We start from the raw sequence: 21,665 nt of genomic DNA on the forward strand, positions 1-21,665 counted from the left end.
AGTGAAATCCTCCTCAAATAAATCATTTATCAGAAGTAAGCTCCACGCTCCGGCTGACTGTAGCAGAGCTATTTTAAAAAGGTGTTTTTGTTTTTAATGATCATTTAACAATCTGTTGGCTCAGTGGAGATAGTTTCATTTTAAATTAATGGTTTTATTAGTTTTTAACCTTTAAACGTTATATATGCATCCTAATCAGTTTAATTTGACGAGTTAATTTAGTAATAAGGATTTGTGAAAAGTTTCCCAATTAGTAGTACCATGGACTATACTAAATTATTTTCAAAGAAATGTAGCTATCTGTAGTTTAGGCAGACCGTAGATGTTTCCTTTTCTGTGCTGTAATGCCAAGATGCATTATTATTGACTATTAATGCAAATAAACGTGTTTTTTAGTGGAGGTCTCAAATATTTGGGGATTTTAGCTATTTGCAGAGGCAGAAATACATATAGAAAAGTAAAAAAAACAAGATAGGTGGAAATAAATAGCATTGGAGAAATGAAAAGGGTAAAAAAAATACAGAGGGAGAATAAAACACACAAAAATATTTGAATGTACACAAATAAAATGTTAAAAAGAAGTTATTGATAATAAAGCAATTACAAAGGTTAAAGAACTTGATGAAAAGAGATGTATACATTTACTTCTGGCTGTCTATTTTAATTACCACCAACATTTATTTACTGTATTTTTGTACATTTAATCACATCTTTGAGCATTTATTTGTTTCTGTATTTATTCTTTTGTGGCAGTATTGGTCCTCTATACGTGTCCAAATTATTGAGTTATTTAAAATACCGTAGTAGAGTTAAAAGTAAAGTTTACCAATAAAAAGAGTAATTTTAGTTTCTAAACTTGACTCGCCTACTTTTACTTTGAAATAGGATCTTCATCCGGAAGTTACGTAATAATAATGAAAACCATGACTCTTCCCTGTAGTCTCGGTCGTCTGTTGTAGTCCTAACTCTGCGAGGCTTGTATCCGTCGTCGCGGACGGTTTCTGAGGTCGGCTTGGGTTCGTACGTTCGGTCCGGAGCTGCTTCAGTTCGGTTCCGGTTCTGTTAGAGCTCCGCGATGTCGGTACTAAGCAGCAAAGCGCTCCAGGAGCAGCTCTCCGTCGTCCTGGGAGCGCTTACCAAGGCGGCGCTGGCGGAGATCTGCGAGCTGGTGGAGGAGGGCTACTCGGTGCTGCAGCTGGAGATCAGCCGGAGCCACAAGGAGAACCAGGACCTGCGGAAGAAGCTGCACCTCATCGAGTCCATCGTGGTCCCGGGCGGCGGCAGCGGCGCCGGGGAGAGCCAGGCGCCGGCCCCGGAGGAGAAGACCGAGGCGACAGAGGCTGCTGTCCCACCGGAAACACCGCACAGACAGCGGGACAGAGAGCTGGAGGACGCCGCCGGTGGATCCGAGGGAGACGGAGGATCCGCCGGGGTGGAGCCGGAGGAGGTAACCGTTCTGACCGCAGACAAATTATTTACCACCAGAGAAACCTGAGAGGGGGTTATCACTAAATAATTATGGCGTATTAGGGACATTGTAGGTCGATAAAAGCATTTTTCTAGCTTCTGTTTTTCTAGAAAATTTGGAAATTCCCTAGTTTACAATGTCGACATTTTTCGACTTTTGGAAAATTTCTGAGTATCAAAAGTAAAAGAAAAAAAATCGACTTTTTGAAACTTCCCCCCCAAAATTTTGAAAATTTCTGAGATAAGCTAAAAAAAAATTCTAACAAATGGTCAACTTTTGAAACAAACTAAATTTATGAAATTTATTTGAAGGGAAATTTCCTCTTTTATTTTCCTATGTACAATGGCCCCAGTATGCCTTTATAAAATAACTCATTTATTAGACGTGTGTAACCCACGTTAAAATCTGACAAATAGGAATAAATAGCTGCTCAGTTAAAATCTGAATAAAAAGGAATAAATAGCTGCTCAGTTAAAATCTGAATAAATAGGAATAAATACTTGCCCATGTTAAAATCTGACATAAATAAGAATAAATAGCGGATTAAAAGTCTGAACAGAGAATAACGTCGCTGCCCCTTTAAGGAACCAGCGTCACAGACGCGACGCCTGGGTGACGCTGCGGTGCACAAACCAGAGGGAGAGAGCAGAGGAGGAATCGGAGGAAAAGAGCAGTTGATTGATTAACGGAAAAAAAAAGTTAATATTATAGTTAAGAAGACATAATTTACCTGGTCGGAAACTGACTGGGATTTTATGAGAACTGAGTTACATCGGTTTTGGTGAGTTTTGTGTTTATTTTCTTACATATTCACCGTATTGTACTTTTCCTTTTGGCAGAAAGCTAACGCTTAAGACGTAGCTGTTTGAAAGAAATACTCCGTTATAAACTGTGATCAGGTTAATGTATAAACGGTTATCCAGTTAATATGTTGAGTTTATGAAGAAGAATTTATTTGTATAATTTAAGGATTTAAAAAGAGTTTTGTCGTGTTTGTGGCCTGTTACACAGGTCAGGTTTTTTTGTTCGGTTGGAAGCTCAGTCGGAGCGAAGATTGGTCTGCCGTGTGCGACGTCCACATTCACAGACGGGATTCAAGATGGCGAGCCAGACCTAGACCTTCAATTCATCTTCTCCATCATATCAGGGAGGGACTCTCCTGCGTATGATAATTCGCTGCCGGAGCGGTAGGAACTTCAGGAACTGGTTCAAACCGAACTGAACAGGATTAAGAACTGATTTAAGAACTGGTGAAATTATCATTATTTTTCTGGACTGAATCAAAACTGAAGCTTTTCATTGAACTGAGAACCTGAATTCACATTTGGACTTGAACTCGAGTTTAAAGTGGCATACTTGGCTTTTCATATGTTATGTCTCTGAATGTGAATTGAATAATTGTGGTCCACTTTGATTTGTTTGAAGGTATTTCCTTACCTGTGAAAGAAAAAAAAAGCGAGTTAACTCAGAGAAAAAATAGGAATCCTAAAATAGGTGCAACCTAAGAAAAGGAGACCGGTCTAACTAACTTAAATTAGTTTGACTAAAATAACCTAGGAAAAAGAGACTGGCCTAACTAAATTAGATTAGTTTTACTGAAATAAGCTAGGTGAACTAGTGAGTAAAAAGAAGTGATACATTTTTCTTTTTCTTCTTTTTTTAGGGGGGTTTTGTGTATTGTGTTTCATGTGTGTTTTGCATTCAGTAAATTGCCGGCTTTTTGCATTTAAAGCAGCGGTCTCTGGTGTTGTTATTCTTGCTTCCCCACTCCTTAGAGCCTAGAACTGGTCCAGTAGCACAGTTAGCCGTGTGATACCGGTGCTACAACTTGGCGAGCCAGCCAGGAGTGGCTTAAAGCATTTAAACTAGAAACCAGAGACCGTATAATATTGTTCTTAGTGTAAAAAGAATAAAAAATGGATGTCGTTCAAACCAGTAGTGTAAAAATCCCTAACTCAGTCATAGTTAGCGGTATAACTGACACAGAAACTGATGACGAACTAAGCGACTTCCTGAAACAATATGGTTCCATTCAAAGGGTAATTCCAGTAGACCTCACTGAACCAGAGTCAGCCAAGCAGATTATTGTAGAGTATACGTATAGTGTAGCTATGCAATCTCTCTTACCTTCATTGCCATACAGGCTTAACAGTAAGACTAGGACTGATGTCACCTACTACATCAGAGCCTTAGCTAATGTTTACACACCTGTAGTTAGCAAAACAGCTACACAGACTTACCTTTCCGAGTTAAAGGACATTGCAAAACAGACTGGTAAAGACTTTGCAGCTGTCCTCAGAGAAGAGCTCTCCCTCATTAGTGAGACTGTTGATCTAGATCACTCAGAGTCCCAAGATGAAGATGCCCCTGAATATGCTGCACATGTAGGCCTCCTGCCCAGTATGGCCCCGCAGCAGAACGTTCAACATCATTGGTCCCCACCATCGACACCATCTAAAGAAAAGGCACAACCCGCTCTGAAACTCTCTGACGTCAATCCATCTGATATACAAAAAGTAATTGTTGAGCACATAGTGAGAAATGAAGACTCTGCTCTGCAGGTGCACACTTCCTTGAGACTCAGACCCTTCTCTGGGTGTGTCCCACGTCCCAACAGTGAAGTAGATTATGAGACATGGCGCTCCAGTGTGGAACTTCTCCTTAAAGATATGACACAGTCTGATCTTTACAAGTCGCGAAAGCTTCTTGAAAGTCTCTTATCACCTGCTATTGACATCGTGAAGCACCTGACACCTGATTCTCCCCTTAGTGCGTATTTAGAGATCTTGGACTCTGCTTTTGGCACAGTCGAGGATGGAGATGACCTCTTTGCCAAGTATCTCAACACAATGCAGGATAATGGTGAGAAACCCTCAGCTTACCTACAACGGCTACAGGTCATGCTGAGCACCACCCTCAGAAGGGGAGGTGTAACTGCAAGCGACCTTGATCGGCATCTTCTCAGGCAGTTTGTCAGAGGCTGTTGGGATAACATCTTGATAGCTGAACTCCAGCTAGAACAAAAGAAGCAGAATCCACCTACCTTTGCTGAACTTCTCCTGTTACTCCGTACAGCAGAAGACAAACGTTCTTCCAAAGCTTCACGCATGAAACAGCACTTCAACGTTTCAAAACCAAGAGTGTCTTCTCATTATCAAGGCATTTATGTGCAGAGTGAAGAGGACTGCGGCTCATCTCAGCCAGCTCCTGATCACAGGTCTGAAATCCAAGACTTAAAGAAACAAATAGCTGACCTACAGTCCCAGCTCACACGCATCACGCAGAAAGACAATAGAAAAGCTAAATCTGCTGCCAGACCACTAGCTCCCCAGACAGCTGGCACACATTCCCCAGCTATCACTCACACATCTCAAAGGTTGCAGCCCCACAGCCGAGATGCAAGCATCAGCACAAGCAATAGACCAAGGCCCTGGTATTGCTTTAGATGTGGAGAGGATGGGCATATTAAGCCTCAGTGTGAAAGCGAGCCAAACCCATCTCTGGTGGCTGAGAAGAGGAAGCAGCTAAAAGAAAAGCAGTTAGCATGGGACAGACAACATGGCACTTCAAAGCCTGATCCTTTAAACTAGACCCAGTTCCGGTTGTGGGACAAACAGGGACTGGAACACAGGCAAAATGTCCCAAAAAGAAGTTGCACAGAGCCCATGTGTACTCTCACACACAAAGACAGTCAGTAACTTTGCCAAAAGGTCTGATTGGAGCCAAGTGCACCGCACAAGTGACCATAGCTGACAAAGACTGTAGCTGCTTGTTGGATTCAGGCTCCCAAGTATCAACAATTCCCAACTCCTTCTATCTAGAGAACCTGTCTCACTTGCCTCTCAATTCTTTGAACGACCTGCTAGAAGTGGAAGGAGCCAACGGTCAAAGCGTCCCTTACCTTGGCTATGTTGAGGCCACCATCAGATTCCCAAAGAGCTTGCTTGGAGTCGACATCGAGGTACCTACACTGGTCTTGGTTGTACCTGACATGCGCTCCACGTTGTCATCAGTGCTTATAGGCACAAATACCTTGGATGTTCTCTATGAGAAGTATGCAGAGATTGCACCTCAAAACTTTGAGTCTCTTCCTTATGGCTACAAAGTCGTCTTAAAGACCCTTGAAATCCGGAAAAAACTGTCTGTTGATTCCAACCTGGGGAAGGTGAGACTTCATGGTAGAGACCTCGAGACCATTTCAGCTGGACAGACCAAAGTCCTTCAAGGATCAGTGAGCTGCAGGACATCTGACGTTGGAAAGTGGGTGATGGTAGAGTCACCAAAGTCATCGTCCCTGCCTGGCGGCATCCTGGTGGCAGATAGTCTGGTGAGTCTACCACCAAAGCCATCACGCTGCATCCCAGTCACGCTCAAAAACGAGTCACAGCATGACATCACCATGTCCCCAAGGGCTGTGATAGCAGAGATACATGTTGTTGAGAGTGTTCAACCTGTCAAGACCCCTGGCTCAGACTCTCCTACAAAACCTGACCAAAAATCAAATCTCGACTTTGACCTTACTGATTCTCCTGTACCCAACGAGTGGAAAGAGAGGATAACAGAGAAATTGAGCTCCATGCCAGAGGTGTTTGCAAGGCATGAGCTTGACTTTGGCCGCACTGACAAAATCAAACACCATATAACTCTCAGTGACGAGACACCATTCAAACATAGGCCAAGACCTATACATCCGCAGGACATAGAGGCTGTGCGTACCCATCTCCAGCAACTCCTCGATGCAGAAGTCATCCGTGAATCAGAATCGCCTTTCTCCTCGCCAATCGTAGTTGTCAGGAAAAAAGATGGCGATGTCAGACTCTGCATAGATTATAGAAAATTAAACGCACAAACGGTAAAGGATTCATATGCCTTACCTAATCTGGAAGAATCCTTCTCAGCGTTGACCGGGTCCAGGTGGTTCTCGGTTCTCGATCTCAAATCAGGCTTCTATCAAATAGAGATGGAGGAAGCAGACAAACACAAAACCGCATTCGTCTGCCCTCTAGGATTCTTTGAATTCAACAGGATGCCTCAGGGAATAACCAACGCCCCTAGCACGTTCCAGAGGCTTATGGAGCGTTGTATGGGAGGGTTGAACTTGAAGCAAGCCCTAGTTTTTCTGGACGACCTCATCATCTTCTCCTCTACATTGGAGGAGCACGAGGAAAGGTTGATGTGCGTGCTCAACCGATTGAAAGAGTTTGGTTTGAAACTGTCACCAAAGAAATGCAAGTTCTACCAAACTTCTGTAAGATACCTCGGCCACATTGTGTCTGAAAAGGGCATTGAGACCGACCCTGACAAAGTAGCGGCATTAAAAACCTGGCCAAAACCAAACAACTTGAAGGAGCTAAGAACCTTCCTGGGTTTCTGTGGTTACTACCGACGGTTCATTAAAGACTACTCAAAGATTGTGAAGCCACTCAACGAGCTCACTGCTGGCTATCCACCGCTAAGGAAGCACGCAAAAACCACAGTGAACCCTGAGAAGTATTTCAATCCAAAGGACGGCTTTGGTGACAGATGGACGCTCGCTTGCCAAACAGCGTTCGACACCATAATTGAAAAACTGACAACCGCACCCATCCTCGGATTTGCTGACCCCAAGCTCTCTTACATTTTACATACAGATGCAAGCACTTCGGGCCTCGGTGCCGCTCTCTACCAGGAGCGACAGGGACAGAAGCGCGTCATTGCTTATGCAAGCCGAGGTCTGTCAAAGTGTGAGTCCAGGTATCCTGCTCACAAATTAGAATTTCTTGCCCTTAAGTGGGCAGTAACAGAGAAATTCCAGGATTACCTGTACGGAGCCACATTCCTTGCTGTCACAGATAGCAATCCATTAACGTACATTCTTACCTCAGCTAAGCTCGACGCCACGAGCTACAGATGGTTGGCCGCTCTGTCGACGTTCGATTTCCAGCTACAGTATAGAGCTGGTAAGCAGAATCAGGACGCAGACGGGCTGTCCAGACGTCCTCATGGCAAAGCACCTGATGACACATCGTCACAAAAAGAGTTGGAGAGGATACAACAATTCACAAAAAGACACTTGTCAGAGGCTGATTATGCACATTTGAATGAAAGCACCATCAAAGCCATCTGTGAGAAGCACTTGGTCCATGAAGTAATCAACAATCACCCTGGGGAAACATCACCCAGCACCACCTTGGTTGTGTCACTTGCCCACCATCCAAAGGCTCTCCCTCAAAGCTTTGAAGAGGAGGATCAGCTTGGTGGCTTACCTGTCATCCCCCCGTTATCACCAGCTGAACTAAGAGACAAACAAAATGCTGATCCCTGCATTGGTGAAGTACTCAGGCAAGTGGAGTCCGGAGAGAAACCCCCTCCATCCTTGAGGAAAGAACTTCCTGAGCTTGGTCTCTTATTGAGGGAGTGGAACAAACTGGAGGTTTCAAATGGTGTTTTGTATCGCAGGCGACAAGAGGGTGCTCAGACTCACTACCAGCTTGTACTCCCAGAAGCCCTGAGATTCGTAGTCCTCGAGAGCCTCCACGACAACATGGGCCATATGGGCACAGAGCGCACGCTAGATCTTGTCAGGAAGCGGTTCTATTGGCCCAAAATGTCAACTGAGGTGGAAAATAAAGTCAGAACCTGCAACCGTTGCATACGACGTAAGACCATGCCCGAGAAAGCTGCACCACTCATCAACATCGTGGCCACGAGACCACTCGAACTCGTGTGCATGGATTTTCTCAGTGTGGAGCCGGACTCAAGTAACACAAAAGACATTCTGGTCATCACCGACCATTTTACGAAATATGTAGTGGCAGTCCCCACCCCGAATCAGAAAGCCAGGACAGTGGCCAAGACTTTGTGGGACCACTTTTTCGTCCATTATGGCATTCCTGAAAGACTCCACAGTGACCAAGGTCCCGACTTTGATTCCCGAACAATAAAAGAACTGTGTGAGCTCATTGGCACCAAAAAGATAAGAACCACACCCTACCATCCGAGAGGGAATCCTGTAGAACGCTTCAACAGGACCCTGCTCAACATGTTGGGAACCCTTGAAAACCAGAAGAAGAGTCACTGGCGAGAATATGTCAAGCCATTAGTACATGCTTATAATTGTACTAAGAACGAGACAACCGGCTTTACCCCTTACGAGTTAATGTTTGGGCGTCAGCCGAGATTGCCAGTTGACCTAGCCTTTGGCCTACCAGTCAATCATCAGCCAGGCTCTCACTCGCAATATGTCCGCAACCTGAAATCTCAACTTGAAGACAGTTACAGAGTAGCAACTGAGAATGCTAAAAAGACAGCCGATCGCAACAAAGCAAGGTTTGACAAGCATGTCGTTGACTCCACCTTGATAGCAGGCGACAGAGTCCTGGTCCGAAATGTCCGTCTCAGAGGCAAGCACAAGTTAGCTGACAGGTGGGAGTCCGACGTGTATGTTATCCTGAGACAGTCCGGAGACGTCCCAGTGTATGTTGTGAAACCTGAGACAAGAGATGGTCCACAAAGAACTCTTCATCGTGACCTCCTGCTGCCATGCGGTTTCCTTACTGTGACCCCGGTCGAAAGCGAAATTAACCCGCCAAAGGCAGTAAGGCGACCAAGAACTCGACAATATTCTAAAGATAACACATCAGATGGAGCTGATGAGGATGAATCCCAATCTGATTCTGAGGAATATCACTATCAAAGAAACCTAAAAGTGGACACAATAGGTTTCAACCTGACCTCCGGACCTATGGAATACTTACCTGGAAGGATCGAACCAGAACCTGACTTGGCTACTGTTGAGCAAAATCTTTCAGACGTAGCTGAAGCTTCCCCTGATAATTCTCCAGTAGAAACTGAAGAGAGAGACTCACCTGATCCTGAAGAGAGAGACTCACCTGATCCTGAAGAGAGAGACTCACCTGATCCTGAAGAGAGAGACTCACCTGATCCTGAAGAGAGAGACTCAATTGCTGAAGAGGAAATTGGGAACCTACCTGAGAAAGATCCGGATAATATCCATCCTTCTACTCAACCTGCTCAGGAGAGCAAAGAAAACACAAGTGATCTGGGTCAAACAGACAACCAAAATGAAAGTGACTGTTCGGGGAGACCTATCAGAGACAGAAAAGCGACTAAAAGACTGACTTATCCTGAACTAGGAAACCCGTTGATTACAATAGTTCAGTCTTTATTTCAAACCTTGAGTGATGTATTTACAGACTCTCTTGAAGAACCTAGCTCTCTAAGAATCCCTGGAGTTATGACAGTATGAAGTTCAAAATGCACAGGGACGTGCATTAGGTAAAGAGGGGAGGATGTAACCCACGTTAAAATCTGACAAATAGGAATAAATAGCTGCTCAGTTAAAATCTGAATAAAAAGGAATAAATATCTGCTCAGTTAAAATCTGAATAAATAGGAATAAATACTTGCCCATGTTAAAATCTGACATAAATAAGAATAAATAGCGGATTAAAAGTCTGAACAGAGAATAACGTCGCTGCCCCTTTAAGGAACCAGCGTCACAGACGCGACGCCTGGGTGACGCTGCGGTGCACAAACCAGAGGGAGAGAGCAGAGGAGGAATCGGAGGAAAAGAGCAGTTGATTGATTAACGGAAAAAAAAAGTTAATATTATAGTTAAGAAGACATAATTTACCTGGTCGGAAACTGACTGGGATTTTATGAGAACTGAGTTACATCGGTTTTGGTGAGTTTTGTGTTTATTTTCTTACATATTCACCGTATTGTACTTTTCCTTTTGGCAGAAAGCTAACGCTTAAGACGTAGCTGTTTGAAAGAAATACTCCGTTATAAACTGTGATCAGGTTAATGTATAAACGGTTATCCAGTTAATATGTTGAGTTTATGAAGAAGAATTTATTTGTATAATTTAAGGATTTAAAAAGAGTTTTGTCGTGTTTGTGGCCTGTTACACAGGTCAGGTTTTTTTGTTCGGTTGGAAGCTCAGTCGGAGCGAAGATTGGTCTGCCGTGTGCGACGTCCACATTCACAGACGGGATTCAAGATGGCGAGCCAGACCTAGACCTTCAATTCATCTTCTCCATCATATCAGGGAGGGACTCTCCTGCGTATGATAATTCGCTGCCGGAGCGGTAGGAACTTCAGGAACTGGTTCAAACCGAACTGAACAGGATTAAGAACTGATTTAAGAACTGGTGAAATTATCATTATTTTTCTGGACTGAATCAAAACTGAAGCTTTTCATTGAACTGAGAACCTGAATTCACATTTGGACTTGAACTCGAGTTTAAAGTGGCATACTTGGCTTTTCATATGTTATGTCTCTGAATGTGAATTGAATAATTGTGGTCCACTTTGATTTGTTTGAAGGTATTTCCTTACCTGTGAAAGAAAAAAAAAGCGAGTTAACTCAGAGAAAAAATAGGAATCCTAAAATAGGTGCAACCTAAGAAAAGGAGACCGGTCTAACTAACTTAAATTAGTTTGACTAAAATAACCTAGGAAAAAGAGACTGGCCTAACTAAATTAGATTAGTTTTACTGAAATAAGCTAGGTGAACTAGTGAGTAAAAAGAAGTGATACATTTTTCTTTTTCTTCTTTTTTTAGGGGGGTTTTGTGTATTGTGTTTCATGTGTGTTTTGCATTCAGTAAATTGCCGGCTTTTTGCATTTAAAGCAGCGGTCTCTGGTGTTGTTATTCTTGCTTCCCCACTCCTTAGAGCCTAGAACTGGTCCAGTAGCACAGTTAGCCGTGTGATACCGGTGCTACAACTTGGCGAGCCAGCCAGGAGTGGCTTAAAGCATTTAAACTAGAAACCAGAGACCGTATAATATTGTTCTTAGTGTAAAAAGAATAAAAAATGGATGTCGTTCAAACCAGTAGTGTAAAAATCCCTAACTCAGTCATAGTTAGCGGTATAACTGACACAGAAACTGATGACGAACTAAGCGACTTCCTGAAACAATATGGTTCCATTCAAAGGGTAATTCCAGTAGACCTCACTGAACCAGAGTCAGCCAAGCAGATTATTGTAGAGTATACGTATAGTGTAGCTATGCAATCTCTCTTACCTTCATTGCCATACAGGCTTAACAGTAAGACTAGGACTGATGTCACCTACTACATCAGAGCCTTAGCTAATGTTTACACACCTGTAGTTAGCAAAACAGCTACACAGACTTACCTTTCCGAGTTAAAGGACATTGCAAAACAGACTGGTAAAGACTTTGCAGCTGTCCTCAGAGAAGAGCTCTCCCTCATTAGTGAGACTGTTGATCTAGATCACTCAGAGTCCCAAGATGAAGATGCCCCTGAATATGCTGCACATGTAGGCCTCCTGCCCAGTATGGCCCCGCAGCAGCACGTTCAACATCATTGGTCCCCACCATCGACACCATCTAAAGAAAAGGCACAACCCGCTCTGAAACTCTCTGACGTCAATCCATCTGATATACAAAAAGTAATTGTTGAGCACATAGTGAGAAATGAAGACTCTGCTCTGCAGGTGCACACTTCCTTGAGACTCAGACCCTTCTCTGGGTGTGTCCCACGTCCCAACAGTGAAGTAGATTATGAGACATGGCGCTCCAGTGTGGAACTTCTCCTTAAAGATATGACACAGTCTGATCTTTACAAGTCGCGAAAGCTTCTTGAAAGTCTCTTATCACCTGCTATTGACATCGTGAAGCACCTGACACCTGATTCTCCCCTTAGTGCGTATTTAGAGATCTTGGACTCTGCTTTTGGCACAGTCGAGGATGGAGATGACCTCTTTGCCAAGTATCTCAACACAATGCAGGATAATGGTGAGAAACCCTCAGCTTACCTACAACGGCTACAGGTCATGCTGAGCACCACCCTCAGAAGGGGAGGTGTAACTGCAAGCGACCTTGATCGGCATCTTCTCAGGCAGTTTGTCAGAGGCTGTTGGGATAACATCTTGATAGCTGAACTCCAGCTAGAACAAAAGAAGCAGAATCCACCTACCTTTGCTGAACTTCTCCTGTTACTCCGTACAGCAGAAGACAAACGTTCTTCCAAAGCTTCACGCATGAAACAGCACTTCAACGTTTCAAAACCAAGAGTGTCTTCTCATTATCAAGGCATTTATGTGCAGAGTGAAGAGGACTGCGGCTCATCTCAGCCAGCTCCTGATCACAGGTCTGAAATCCAAGACTTAAAGAAACAAATAGCTGACCTACAGTCCCAGCTCACACGCATCACGCAGAAAGACAATAGAAAAGCTAAATCTGCTGCCAGACCACTAGCTCCCCAGACAGCTGGCACACATTCCCCAGCTATCACTCACACATCTCAAAGGTTGCAGCCCCACAGCCGAGATGCAAGCATCAGCACAAGCAATAGACCAAGGCCCTGGTATTGCTTTAGATGTGGAGAGGATGGGCATATTAAGCCTCAGTGTGAAAGCGAGCCAAACCCATCTCTGGTGGCTGAGAAGAGGAAGCAGCTAAAAGAAAAGCAGTTAGCATGGGACAGACAACATGGCACTTCAAAGCCTGATCCTTTAAACTAGACCCAGTTCCGGTTGTGGGACAAACAGGGACTGGAACACAGGCAAAATGTCCCAAAAAGAAGTTGCACAGAGCCCATGTGTACTCTCACACACAAAGACAGTCAGTAACTTTGCCAAAAGGTCTGATTGGAGCCAAGTGCACCGCACAAGTGACCATAGCTGACAAAGACTGTAGCTGCTTGTTGGATTCAGGCTCCCAAGTATCAACAATTCCCAACTCCTTCTATCTAGAGAACCTGTCTCACTTGCCTCTCAATTCTTTGAACGACCTGCTAGAAGTGGAAGGAGCCAACGGTCAAAGCGTCCCTTACCTTGGCTATGTTGAGGCCACCATCAGATTCCCAAAGAGCTTGCTTGGAGTCGACATCGAGGTACCTACACTGGTCTTGGTTGTACCTGACATGCGCTCCACGTTGTCATCAGTGCTTATAGGCACAAATACCTTGGATGTTCTCTATGAGAAGTATGCAGAGATTGCACCTCAAAACTTTGAGTCTCTTCCTTATGGCTACAAAGTCGTCTTAAAGACCCTTGAAATCCGGAAAAAACTGTCTGTTGATTCCAACCTGGGGAAGGTGAGACTTCATGGTAGAGACCTCGAGACCATTTCAGCTGGACAGACCAAAGTCCTTCAAGGATCAGTGAGCTGCAGGACATCTGACGTTGGAAAGTGGGTGATGGTAGAGTCACCAAAGTCATCGTCCCTGCCTGGCGGCATCCTGGTGGCAGATAGTCTGGTGAGTCTACCACCAAAGCCATCACGCTGCATCCCAGTCACGCTCAAAAACGAGTCACAGCATGACATCACCATGTCCCCAAGGGCTGTGATAGCAGAGATACATGTTGTTGAGAGTGTTCAACCTGTCAAGACCCCTGGCTCAGACTCTCCTACAAAACCTGACCAAAAATCAAATCTCGACTTTGACCTTACTGATTCTCCTGTACCCAACGAGTGGAAAGAGAGGATAACAGAGAAATTGAGCTCCATGCCAGAGGTGTTTGCAAGGCATGAGCTTGACTTTGGCCGCACTGACAAAATCAAACACCATATAACTCTCAGTGACGAGACACCATTCAAACATAGGCCAAGACCTATACATCCGCAGGACATAGAGGCTGTGCGTACCCATCTCCAGCAACTCCTCGATGCAGAAGTCATCCGTGAATCAGAATCGCCTTTCTCCTCGCCAATCGTAGTTGTCAGGAAAAAAGATGGCGATGTCAGACTCTGCATAGATTATAGAAAATTAAACGCACAAACGGTAAAGGATTCATATGCCTTACCTAATCTGGAAGAATCCTTCTCAGCGTTGACCGGGTCCAGGTGGTTCTCGGTTCTCGATCTCAAATCAGGCTTCTATCAAATAGAGATGGAGGAAGCAGACAAACACAAAACCGCATTCGTCTGCCCTCTAGGATTCTTTGAATTCAACAGGATGCCTCAGGGAATAACCAACGCCCCTAGCACGTTCCAGAGGCTTATGGAGCGTTGTATGGGAGGGTTGAACTTGAAGCAAGCCCTAGTTTTTCTGGACGACCTCATCATCTTCTCCTCTACATTGGAGGAGCACGAGGAAAGGTTGATGTGCGTGCTCAACCGATTGAAAGAGTTTGGTTTGAAACTGTCACCAAAGAAATGCAAGTTCTACCGAACTTCTGTAAGATACCTCGGCCACATTGTGTCTGAAAAGGGCATTGAGACCGACCCTGACAAAGTAGCGGCATTAAAAACCTGGCCAAAACCAAACAACTTGAAGGAGCTAAGAACCTTCCTGGGTTTCTGTGGTTACTACCGACGGTTCATTAAAGACTACTCAAAGATTGTGAAGCCACTCAACGAGCTCACTGCTGGCTATCCACCGCTAAGGAAGCACGCAAAAACCACAGTGAACCCTGAGAAGTATTTCAATCCAAAGGACGGCTTTGGTGACAGATGGACGCTCGCTTGCCAAACAGCGTTCGACACCATAATTGAAAAACTGACAACCGCACCCATCCTCGGATTTGCTGACCCCAAGCTCTCTTACATTTTACATACAGATGCAAGCACTTCGGGCCTCGGTGCCGCTCTCTACCAGGAGCGACAGGGACAGAAGCGCGTCATTGCTTATGCAAGCCGAGGTCTGTCAAAGTGTGAGTCCAGGTATCCTGCTCACAAATTAGAATTTCTTGCCCTTAAGTGGGCAGTAACAGAGAAATTCCAGGATTACCTGTACGGAGCCACATTCCTTGCTGTCACAGATAGCAATCCATTAACGTACATTCTTACCTCAGCTAAGCTCGACGCCACGAGCTACAGATGGTTGGCCGCTCTGTCGACGTTCGATTTCCAGCTACAGTATAGAGCTGGTAAGCAGAATCAGGACGCAGACGGGCTGTCCAGACGTCCTCATGGCAAAGCACCTGATGACACATCGTCACAAAAAGAGTTGGAGAGGATACAACAATTCACAAAAAGACACTTGTCAGAGGCTGATTATGCACATTTGAATGAAAGCACCATCAAAGCCATCTGTGAGAAGCACTTGGTCCATGAAGTAATCAACAATCACCCTGGGGAAACATCACCCAGCACCACCTTGGTTGTGTCACTTGCCCACCATCCAAAGGCTCTCCCTCAAAGCTTTGAAGAGGAGGATCAGCTTGGTGGCTTACCTGTCATCCCCCCGTTATCACCAGCTGAACTAAGAGACAAACAAAATGCTGATCCCTGCATTGGTGAAGTACTCAGGCAAGTGGAGTCCGGAGAGAAACCCCCTCCATCCTTGAGGAAAGAACTTCCTGAGCTTGGTCTCTTATTGAGGGAGTGGAACAAACTGGAGGTTTCAAATGGTGTTTTGTATCGCAGGCGACAAGAGGGTGCTCAGACTCACTACCAGCTTGTACTCCCAGAAGCCCTGAGATTCGTAGTCCTCGAGAGCCTCCACGACAACATGGGCCATATGGGCACAGAGCGCACGCTAGATCTTGTCAGGAAGCGGTTCTATTGGCCCAAAATGTCAACTGAGGTGGAAAATAAAGTCAGAACCTGCAACCGTTGCATACGACGTAAGACCATGCCCGAGAAAGCTGCACCACTCATCAACATCGTGGCCACGAGACCACTCGAACTCGTGTGCATGGATTTTCTCAGTGTGGAGCCGGACTCAAGTAACACAAAAGACATTCTGGTCATCACCGACCATTTTACGAAATATGCAGTGGCAGTCCCCACCCCGAATCAGAAAGCCAGGACAGTGGCCAAGACTTTGTGGGACCACTTTTTCGTCCATTATGGCATTCCTGAAAGACTCCACAGTGACCAAGGTCCCGACTTTGATTCCCGAACAATAAAAGAACTGTGTGAGCTCATTGGCACCAAAAAGATAAGAACCACACCCTACCATCCGAGAGGGAATCCTGTAGAACGCTTCAACAGGACCCTGCTCAACATGGATATATGGAGGCCGAAAGCGGCCATACTGACTTGCACTTTTTCTCTACGGTTTTCTCAAGATAATGAGTTAATTACCCATTTTGTCCAGATTGTCTCGAGAAAACCTGAAATTGACTCATTATCTTGAGAAAACCATCTGGACAAAGTATATGCGAAGTTAAAAAACTTGAAATAGTTTTGGATCTTTGATCCATATTTATTTTTGGACCTGGTATTTTCCCCCCAGCTAGTAAAACAGAGAAACTTAGTTTTTGAGTCAAAAATGTCAACATTTAATTAAGGGGCCGCTGATTTGCATATATTTACATAAAAAGCGTAGACCCATGAATACTGCTTTGGGATTTGAGATGTTTCAGTTCTGCACTGAATAAAAATATTCTTCAGCTCAAAAGAAATAAAGAAGTAATATTTGTTTTTTGGGCCTCAAAATGTGGGAAATGTTAAGAAAATGTTTTTTTAAAGATGAAAATGAAGGTGATATGTGGCCAGTTTTCAGATTTAATGGATATTTATCATAATGACTCGGCGTTTTGAGGCGGATCTGAAGGCTGTTTGGGTTTCAACAACAAATCTCCGGACTGGAAGATAACTGTGTCCTCATACAGGAGCAGAATCTCATTAAAACCGGAGACTTTCTCAATATAACGAGATTTATATCTCATTAAAACCAGAGCATATTCTCGTTTAAACGAGAAAGGTCGTAACGTGAAACTGCAGCACCTCGCGGGGCGTTTGAGTGCCGTCTGGAAGAAAACGGAGAGTCAGAGAGAAGATGTAATCTGTCAGAGGAACTTTTTTTCCTACATCTTGTTAAAATGAGAGTTTTCTGGTTCTAATGAGAAAACTTTTGAATTTTAACAAGATCCTGCTCCTGAATTTATTCCCAGCTCTGGCAGTTTAAGGCTTCCGTACAGGCAGACATGTTGGAGATGAAGCTGCTGATTATTTCCTCTCTGGGTCGACGCTGCAGGCTGAAAGCGGCTTTGTGAAGTTAATTAGCTCCTAATCTGGGGGAACCGATCTTTAATGGATGAAGTGATTAAAAACAACTGCAGCACTTTGACTTGTTCTGAGTGGAAATGCAGAAATAAGCTGATATCCTGCATGGCTGCTTCTGCTCTTACTAGAAATGTTGTGGCTTCCTCCAGGTTCCGGATGTGGTTCTGATTAAAGACGAAGACTCGGACGGGTTCGACAGCATCGACGACGGTGAGCGGAAAATCATTCTACTGCTGCGCGATGCGAACATTTCATAACAGCCCATATTGATAATTATTGATTCATTTTTTGTTTTAGATTTCCAAATGATGCCAAACTAGTTCACTGCACCAAAATCTTTTTTATTTTATCAAGTTATGAAGACAAAACTGCTCCATCATACTGCGTTACCCATTCTGCAGACTGTTGAGATTTCATAGTCAAGCTTACAGATTGCCTACATTTCCCATAATTCTAATTTATACTAGCAGGTTTCCAAAGTACCGTCAGACAGTGGCAGTCACATTATGCCTCCAAATTTAAATGTATTTTTCCAGCAGCAGAAACTGAAGGACCATCAGAAGCTCCTCTGTGGTGAATGTTTTAAAAAGCTGAGCTAGAAAATAAGAAGTTGAGGGAATCATCCTGTGTCTCAAGGCTGGTTTAAGTAACTCAGCTTCATTTCATTTCATATTATTAAAGGATTAATAGAGGAGCCATGTTGTGATGATTTCCTGAACTTTTAAAGAGACAGAGGCCCAAAGTCAAGGCGTTAAAATACGAAGTCAAATTTCTTATAGCGTGAAAGCTGAAGGTAACATTTACCTGATTATGCTGTAAAATGCCATGATCTGTGTTTAAAACACATTGTACTGGCCCTTTAAATCTCTGGATGATCCGTAACGCTCCAGAGTTTTTCCTCTCTGTCCAGGAGAACGGAGGCGCCATGATGGCGGAGCGGCAGCCGCCAGCGAAGCCGCCCTCTCGGCTCGGTCCGTCCGCAGGCGCCGCCGCCGCAGTCGGCCGTACGAAGACGGCGACCCGTCGGCGCTGAAGTCATCCAAACTGTCGGGCGGGTCACAGCAGAACGTCCCGGTCTACAGCCTGGACTCGCCCCGGAGCGAGCCGGGCGGCTCGGCGCCGGAGGACGTCCAGGTGAAGACGGACGCCTCGGCCTGCTCCTACCCGGACGTCCAGCTGGTCCAGGACTGCTCCCTGGCGCCGCCGGGCCCCAGCAGGCAGCTGTTCTTCAGCAGCGCCGCCCTGATGGAGGCCCAGTCTCCCTCCAACCGGGCCGACTTGGACCTGAACCTGGACCCGTCCTGGTCCAAACAGCCCAAAGGCTCCATGGCGTTCGCCCAGTTCTGCCCCAACGAGAACCTGGAGGGCGACGTGTTCAGCCTGAAGCTGGTCGGTATCGCCGGCTCCGCGGACGACCACAGCGCCGCAGCCTTCGAGTTTGAAAACGGCAGCATGCTGAACTTCGGACTGTACGGATCCTCGCCGGGCCAGCAGCTCTCCGCCGCGGATCCGGACGAGGACGCCCACAGGAAGCGCTTCGTCTGCTCCATCTGCAACAAGACCTACGCCACGGCGCAGAACCTGGAGGTCCACACCCGCATCCACACGGGCGAGCGGCCGTTCGCCTGCGACCAGTGCGGCAAGAAGTTCACGCAGTCGGCCCACCTGAGGTCGCACCTGAACGTTCACACGGGGGAGAGACTGTACGGCTGCTCGCTCTGCTCCCGCAGCTTCATCGTCAAGTACAGCCTCAAGCTGCACATGAAGAAGTGCCACCCCAACAGCTGGGTCCAAACGGGCCCAACGACTGGGCCCAAACGGCCTGAACCGGGTCCCAACTGGACCCAACAGCTGAGCCCCACTGGGCCCAACAACAGAGCCTAAGCAGGCTGAACTGGGCCTAATGGTTCGCTCCAGAACTTTGTTCCACTTTTTAAACCTTTTCCTTTCTAGCGAAGCGTTAAACGGCCAGAGGTTGTAAATGAGTTCAGGAGCGGTATCTCTTTAAGGTTTAAAACTACTCATAATCAGATTTAGATTTCTTTAAAACCAAAATATCAGGTCGTGATTTTAAACCACCTCAACACGACTTTGGATTTTTGCACTGAAAAAAAAAAAAAAAGAGAGAGAGAGAGAGAGAGAGAGAGAGAGAGAGAGAGATTGGAGCTTCAGCTTAAAAAATGTAGTTAATTTGTCACATCTATTCAAATGTTTGATAAACTTAATTTATTAGCATTAGGAATGTTAACATTTGATTAACATGACTTGTAACTATTGACGCTCCGTTCTGGTTTTTTGCTGCCGATTCCAATCCTGATCACCAATGAGGGCCGATCACTGACGATCATCTGGGTTGGCTGTTAATTTCTATTAGATCTGGCAAAATGTGAAAAATGATCTGGCAATAAATTTAGACATAAAACATGCAAAATACAACACTATTCAGTCAAAAGGACAACTTGAGATCAGTAAAGTAATATTTAACAGTCAGGCTCTCAATACCATAAATTATACATGAATCAAATAAATCTGGCCGATCGATCAGCAAACCTCTACTTATAACAAATGACATTTTTTAAAAGTTCTTTTTTTCAATGTAGGAGAAACGTTGGAAGAATCAGAGAGGAAACTCCTTCATGTTTTAAGAAGTCAGAGGAACATAATTTTATTTAAAACTAGATATAAAACTCGTCTGGTTATCAGAAACTCGTTTTAACGAGATAAAAAACAGATTAATATGAGTTTGTTATAGAGATGAGTTTCATCTTGTTAATTAGCTTTCTTAGGATATTAAACTCAAACTCATTTTAAATCAGTTTCTTGTCAGAGATGGAAACAGATGAACAAAAATGTCTCATAATGAAAAACTTTCTTGTTTTAACGAGAAGTTTTATGTCCTTATAGTGAGAAACTTCCTCATTAAAACGAGATTCTTCTCCTGAGTTTATTTCCAGTTCTGGCAGTAAAACGGTTCCGTAGATTTCTGCATGTTTGTGTAAAACCACCTATGAATTTTAATTTGTCAGGTTTTAATGAAGCGCAGTAGCATTTTTCTAAATAATGTAAAAAATCTTAAAGTTTTGAGATGAAATCAGACAGATTAGAGCGGGAGGAAATGAAACCGTTTAATCCATGAAGTTTAAGGATTTCAGACATTTCAGGTATTTATGTTCTGAGGAGACGAAGATAAAACTTTTTATTTCCCTTTTTATTCTGGAGCTGCAAAATTTGAGGGAGTTTTTGTCCTTCTGGTGGGATTGAGATGATTGGTGTCCCTTAATGTCCTAGTAAAAGATTATTAGGACCAGACTAGGAATTCTGTTCTTCTTAATTAGGAGAATAAAGCAGTAATTTTCTGAGAACTCCTAAATATTTTTTTTCACTCAAAGCACACAAAAAGTGGATTCTGCAAAACATGTTCCCTTTAAGACATCGGCATTAAATGATCAGTATCAGGACTTGGAAACATTTCTGAATAATCGGCCTGATCTGGTCACATCAGATCTTGTTAATTATCAAAGCTTTTCTCTCATTAAAACGACTTTTCTTGTAATTTTACAACATTTATCTGGTAATATTGCACCTTTATTCTTATATGATTGTATTTTTGTTTATTTAAAATATCTCTTATTCTGGTCCTAATCATAAAATTAATACTTTCCAACAGACTAATAGCCACCATCATGCAGTACCACTCCTGACCACTAGAGGCTCCAATAAACAGTGTTTGTCTATTTTACTGTTGTTTGAAACAATTACATTTTATACGCATCCTGTCTGCTGTGTTTTAATCCGTTTTTAGTTCAGTTTAGATCCAGACTGGATTTGATTCCAACATCTTTACGTTTTTTTCTTCGCTCTACCTAGAAACGAACCTTTAATTCTTAAAATCCTTCACAGTCTTTCAGGTTCTTGTCCAAAACCTGTTCAGGTGAGTCCACAGATCATCTGTCCTGGATTTGGAACCTTAATTTCACCAAACCTATCTAGAAACATTTTGGTTCCCTATCCACTACAGAAAAAAAGATAATTATATAATAGATAGTTTTATTAATGTATTATAGGTTACATAAGTCCTCTGAGCAGTAGATCCATTTTGTTAAAAAAATAAAATTTCTTATGTTTTATATACTTGCGTATTGTTTATATTCATAAAAATCTCACATTTTTTCATTAAAATAATAAAGTCTTTGGGGCGGCCCAACGACTGGAGCCCTGGGCTGAAGTCTGGTCCAGTCAGGATGAGCTCCTCACTGCCAGGATGATC

At 44.0% G+C, this 21,665-nt stretch overlaps 1 protein-coding gene across 1 annotated transcript; it reads left to right on the forward strand.

Moving 5' to 3' along the window:
* The first annotated feature begins 67 nt into the window (after positions 1-67).
* Positions 68-21,174, forward strand: LOC111608872 (zinc finger and SCAN domain-containing protein 5B-like). Its single transcript, XM_023335347.1, has 3 exons — positions 68-1,447; positions 17,548-17,608; positions 18,309-21,174. Exons 1-3 carry the CDS (start codon positions 1,076-1,078, stop codon positions 19,280-19,282), a joined length of 1,407 nt encoding a protein of 468 aa, XP_023191115.1. The 5' UTR covers positions 68-1,075; the 3' UTR covers positions 19,283-21,174.
* The last annotated feature ends 491 nt before the right edge of the window (positions 21,175-21,665 follow it).

This window comes from Xiphophorus maculatus, chromosome 6 (assembly GCF_002775205.1).
Source record: "Xiphophorus maculatus strain JP 163 A chromosome 6, X_maculatus-5.0-male, whole genome shotgun sequence".
NCBI lineage: Eukaryota > Metazoa > Chordata > Actinopteri > Cyprinodontiformes > Poeciliidae > Xiphophorus > Xiphophorus maculatus.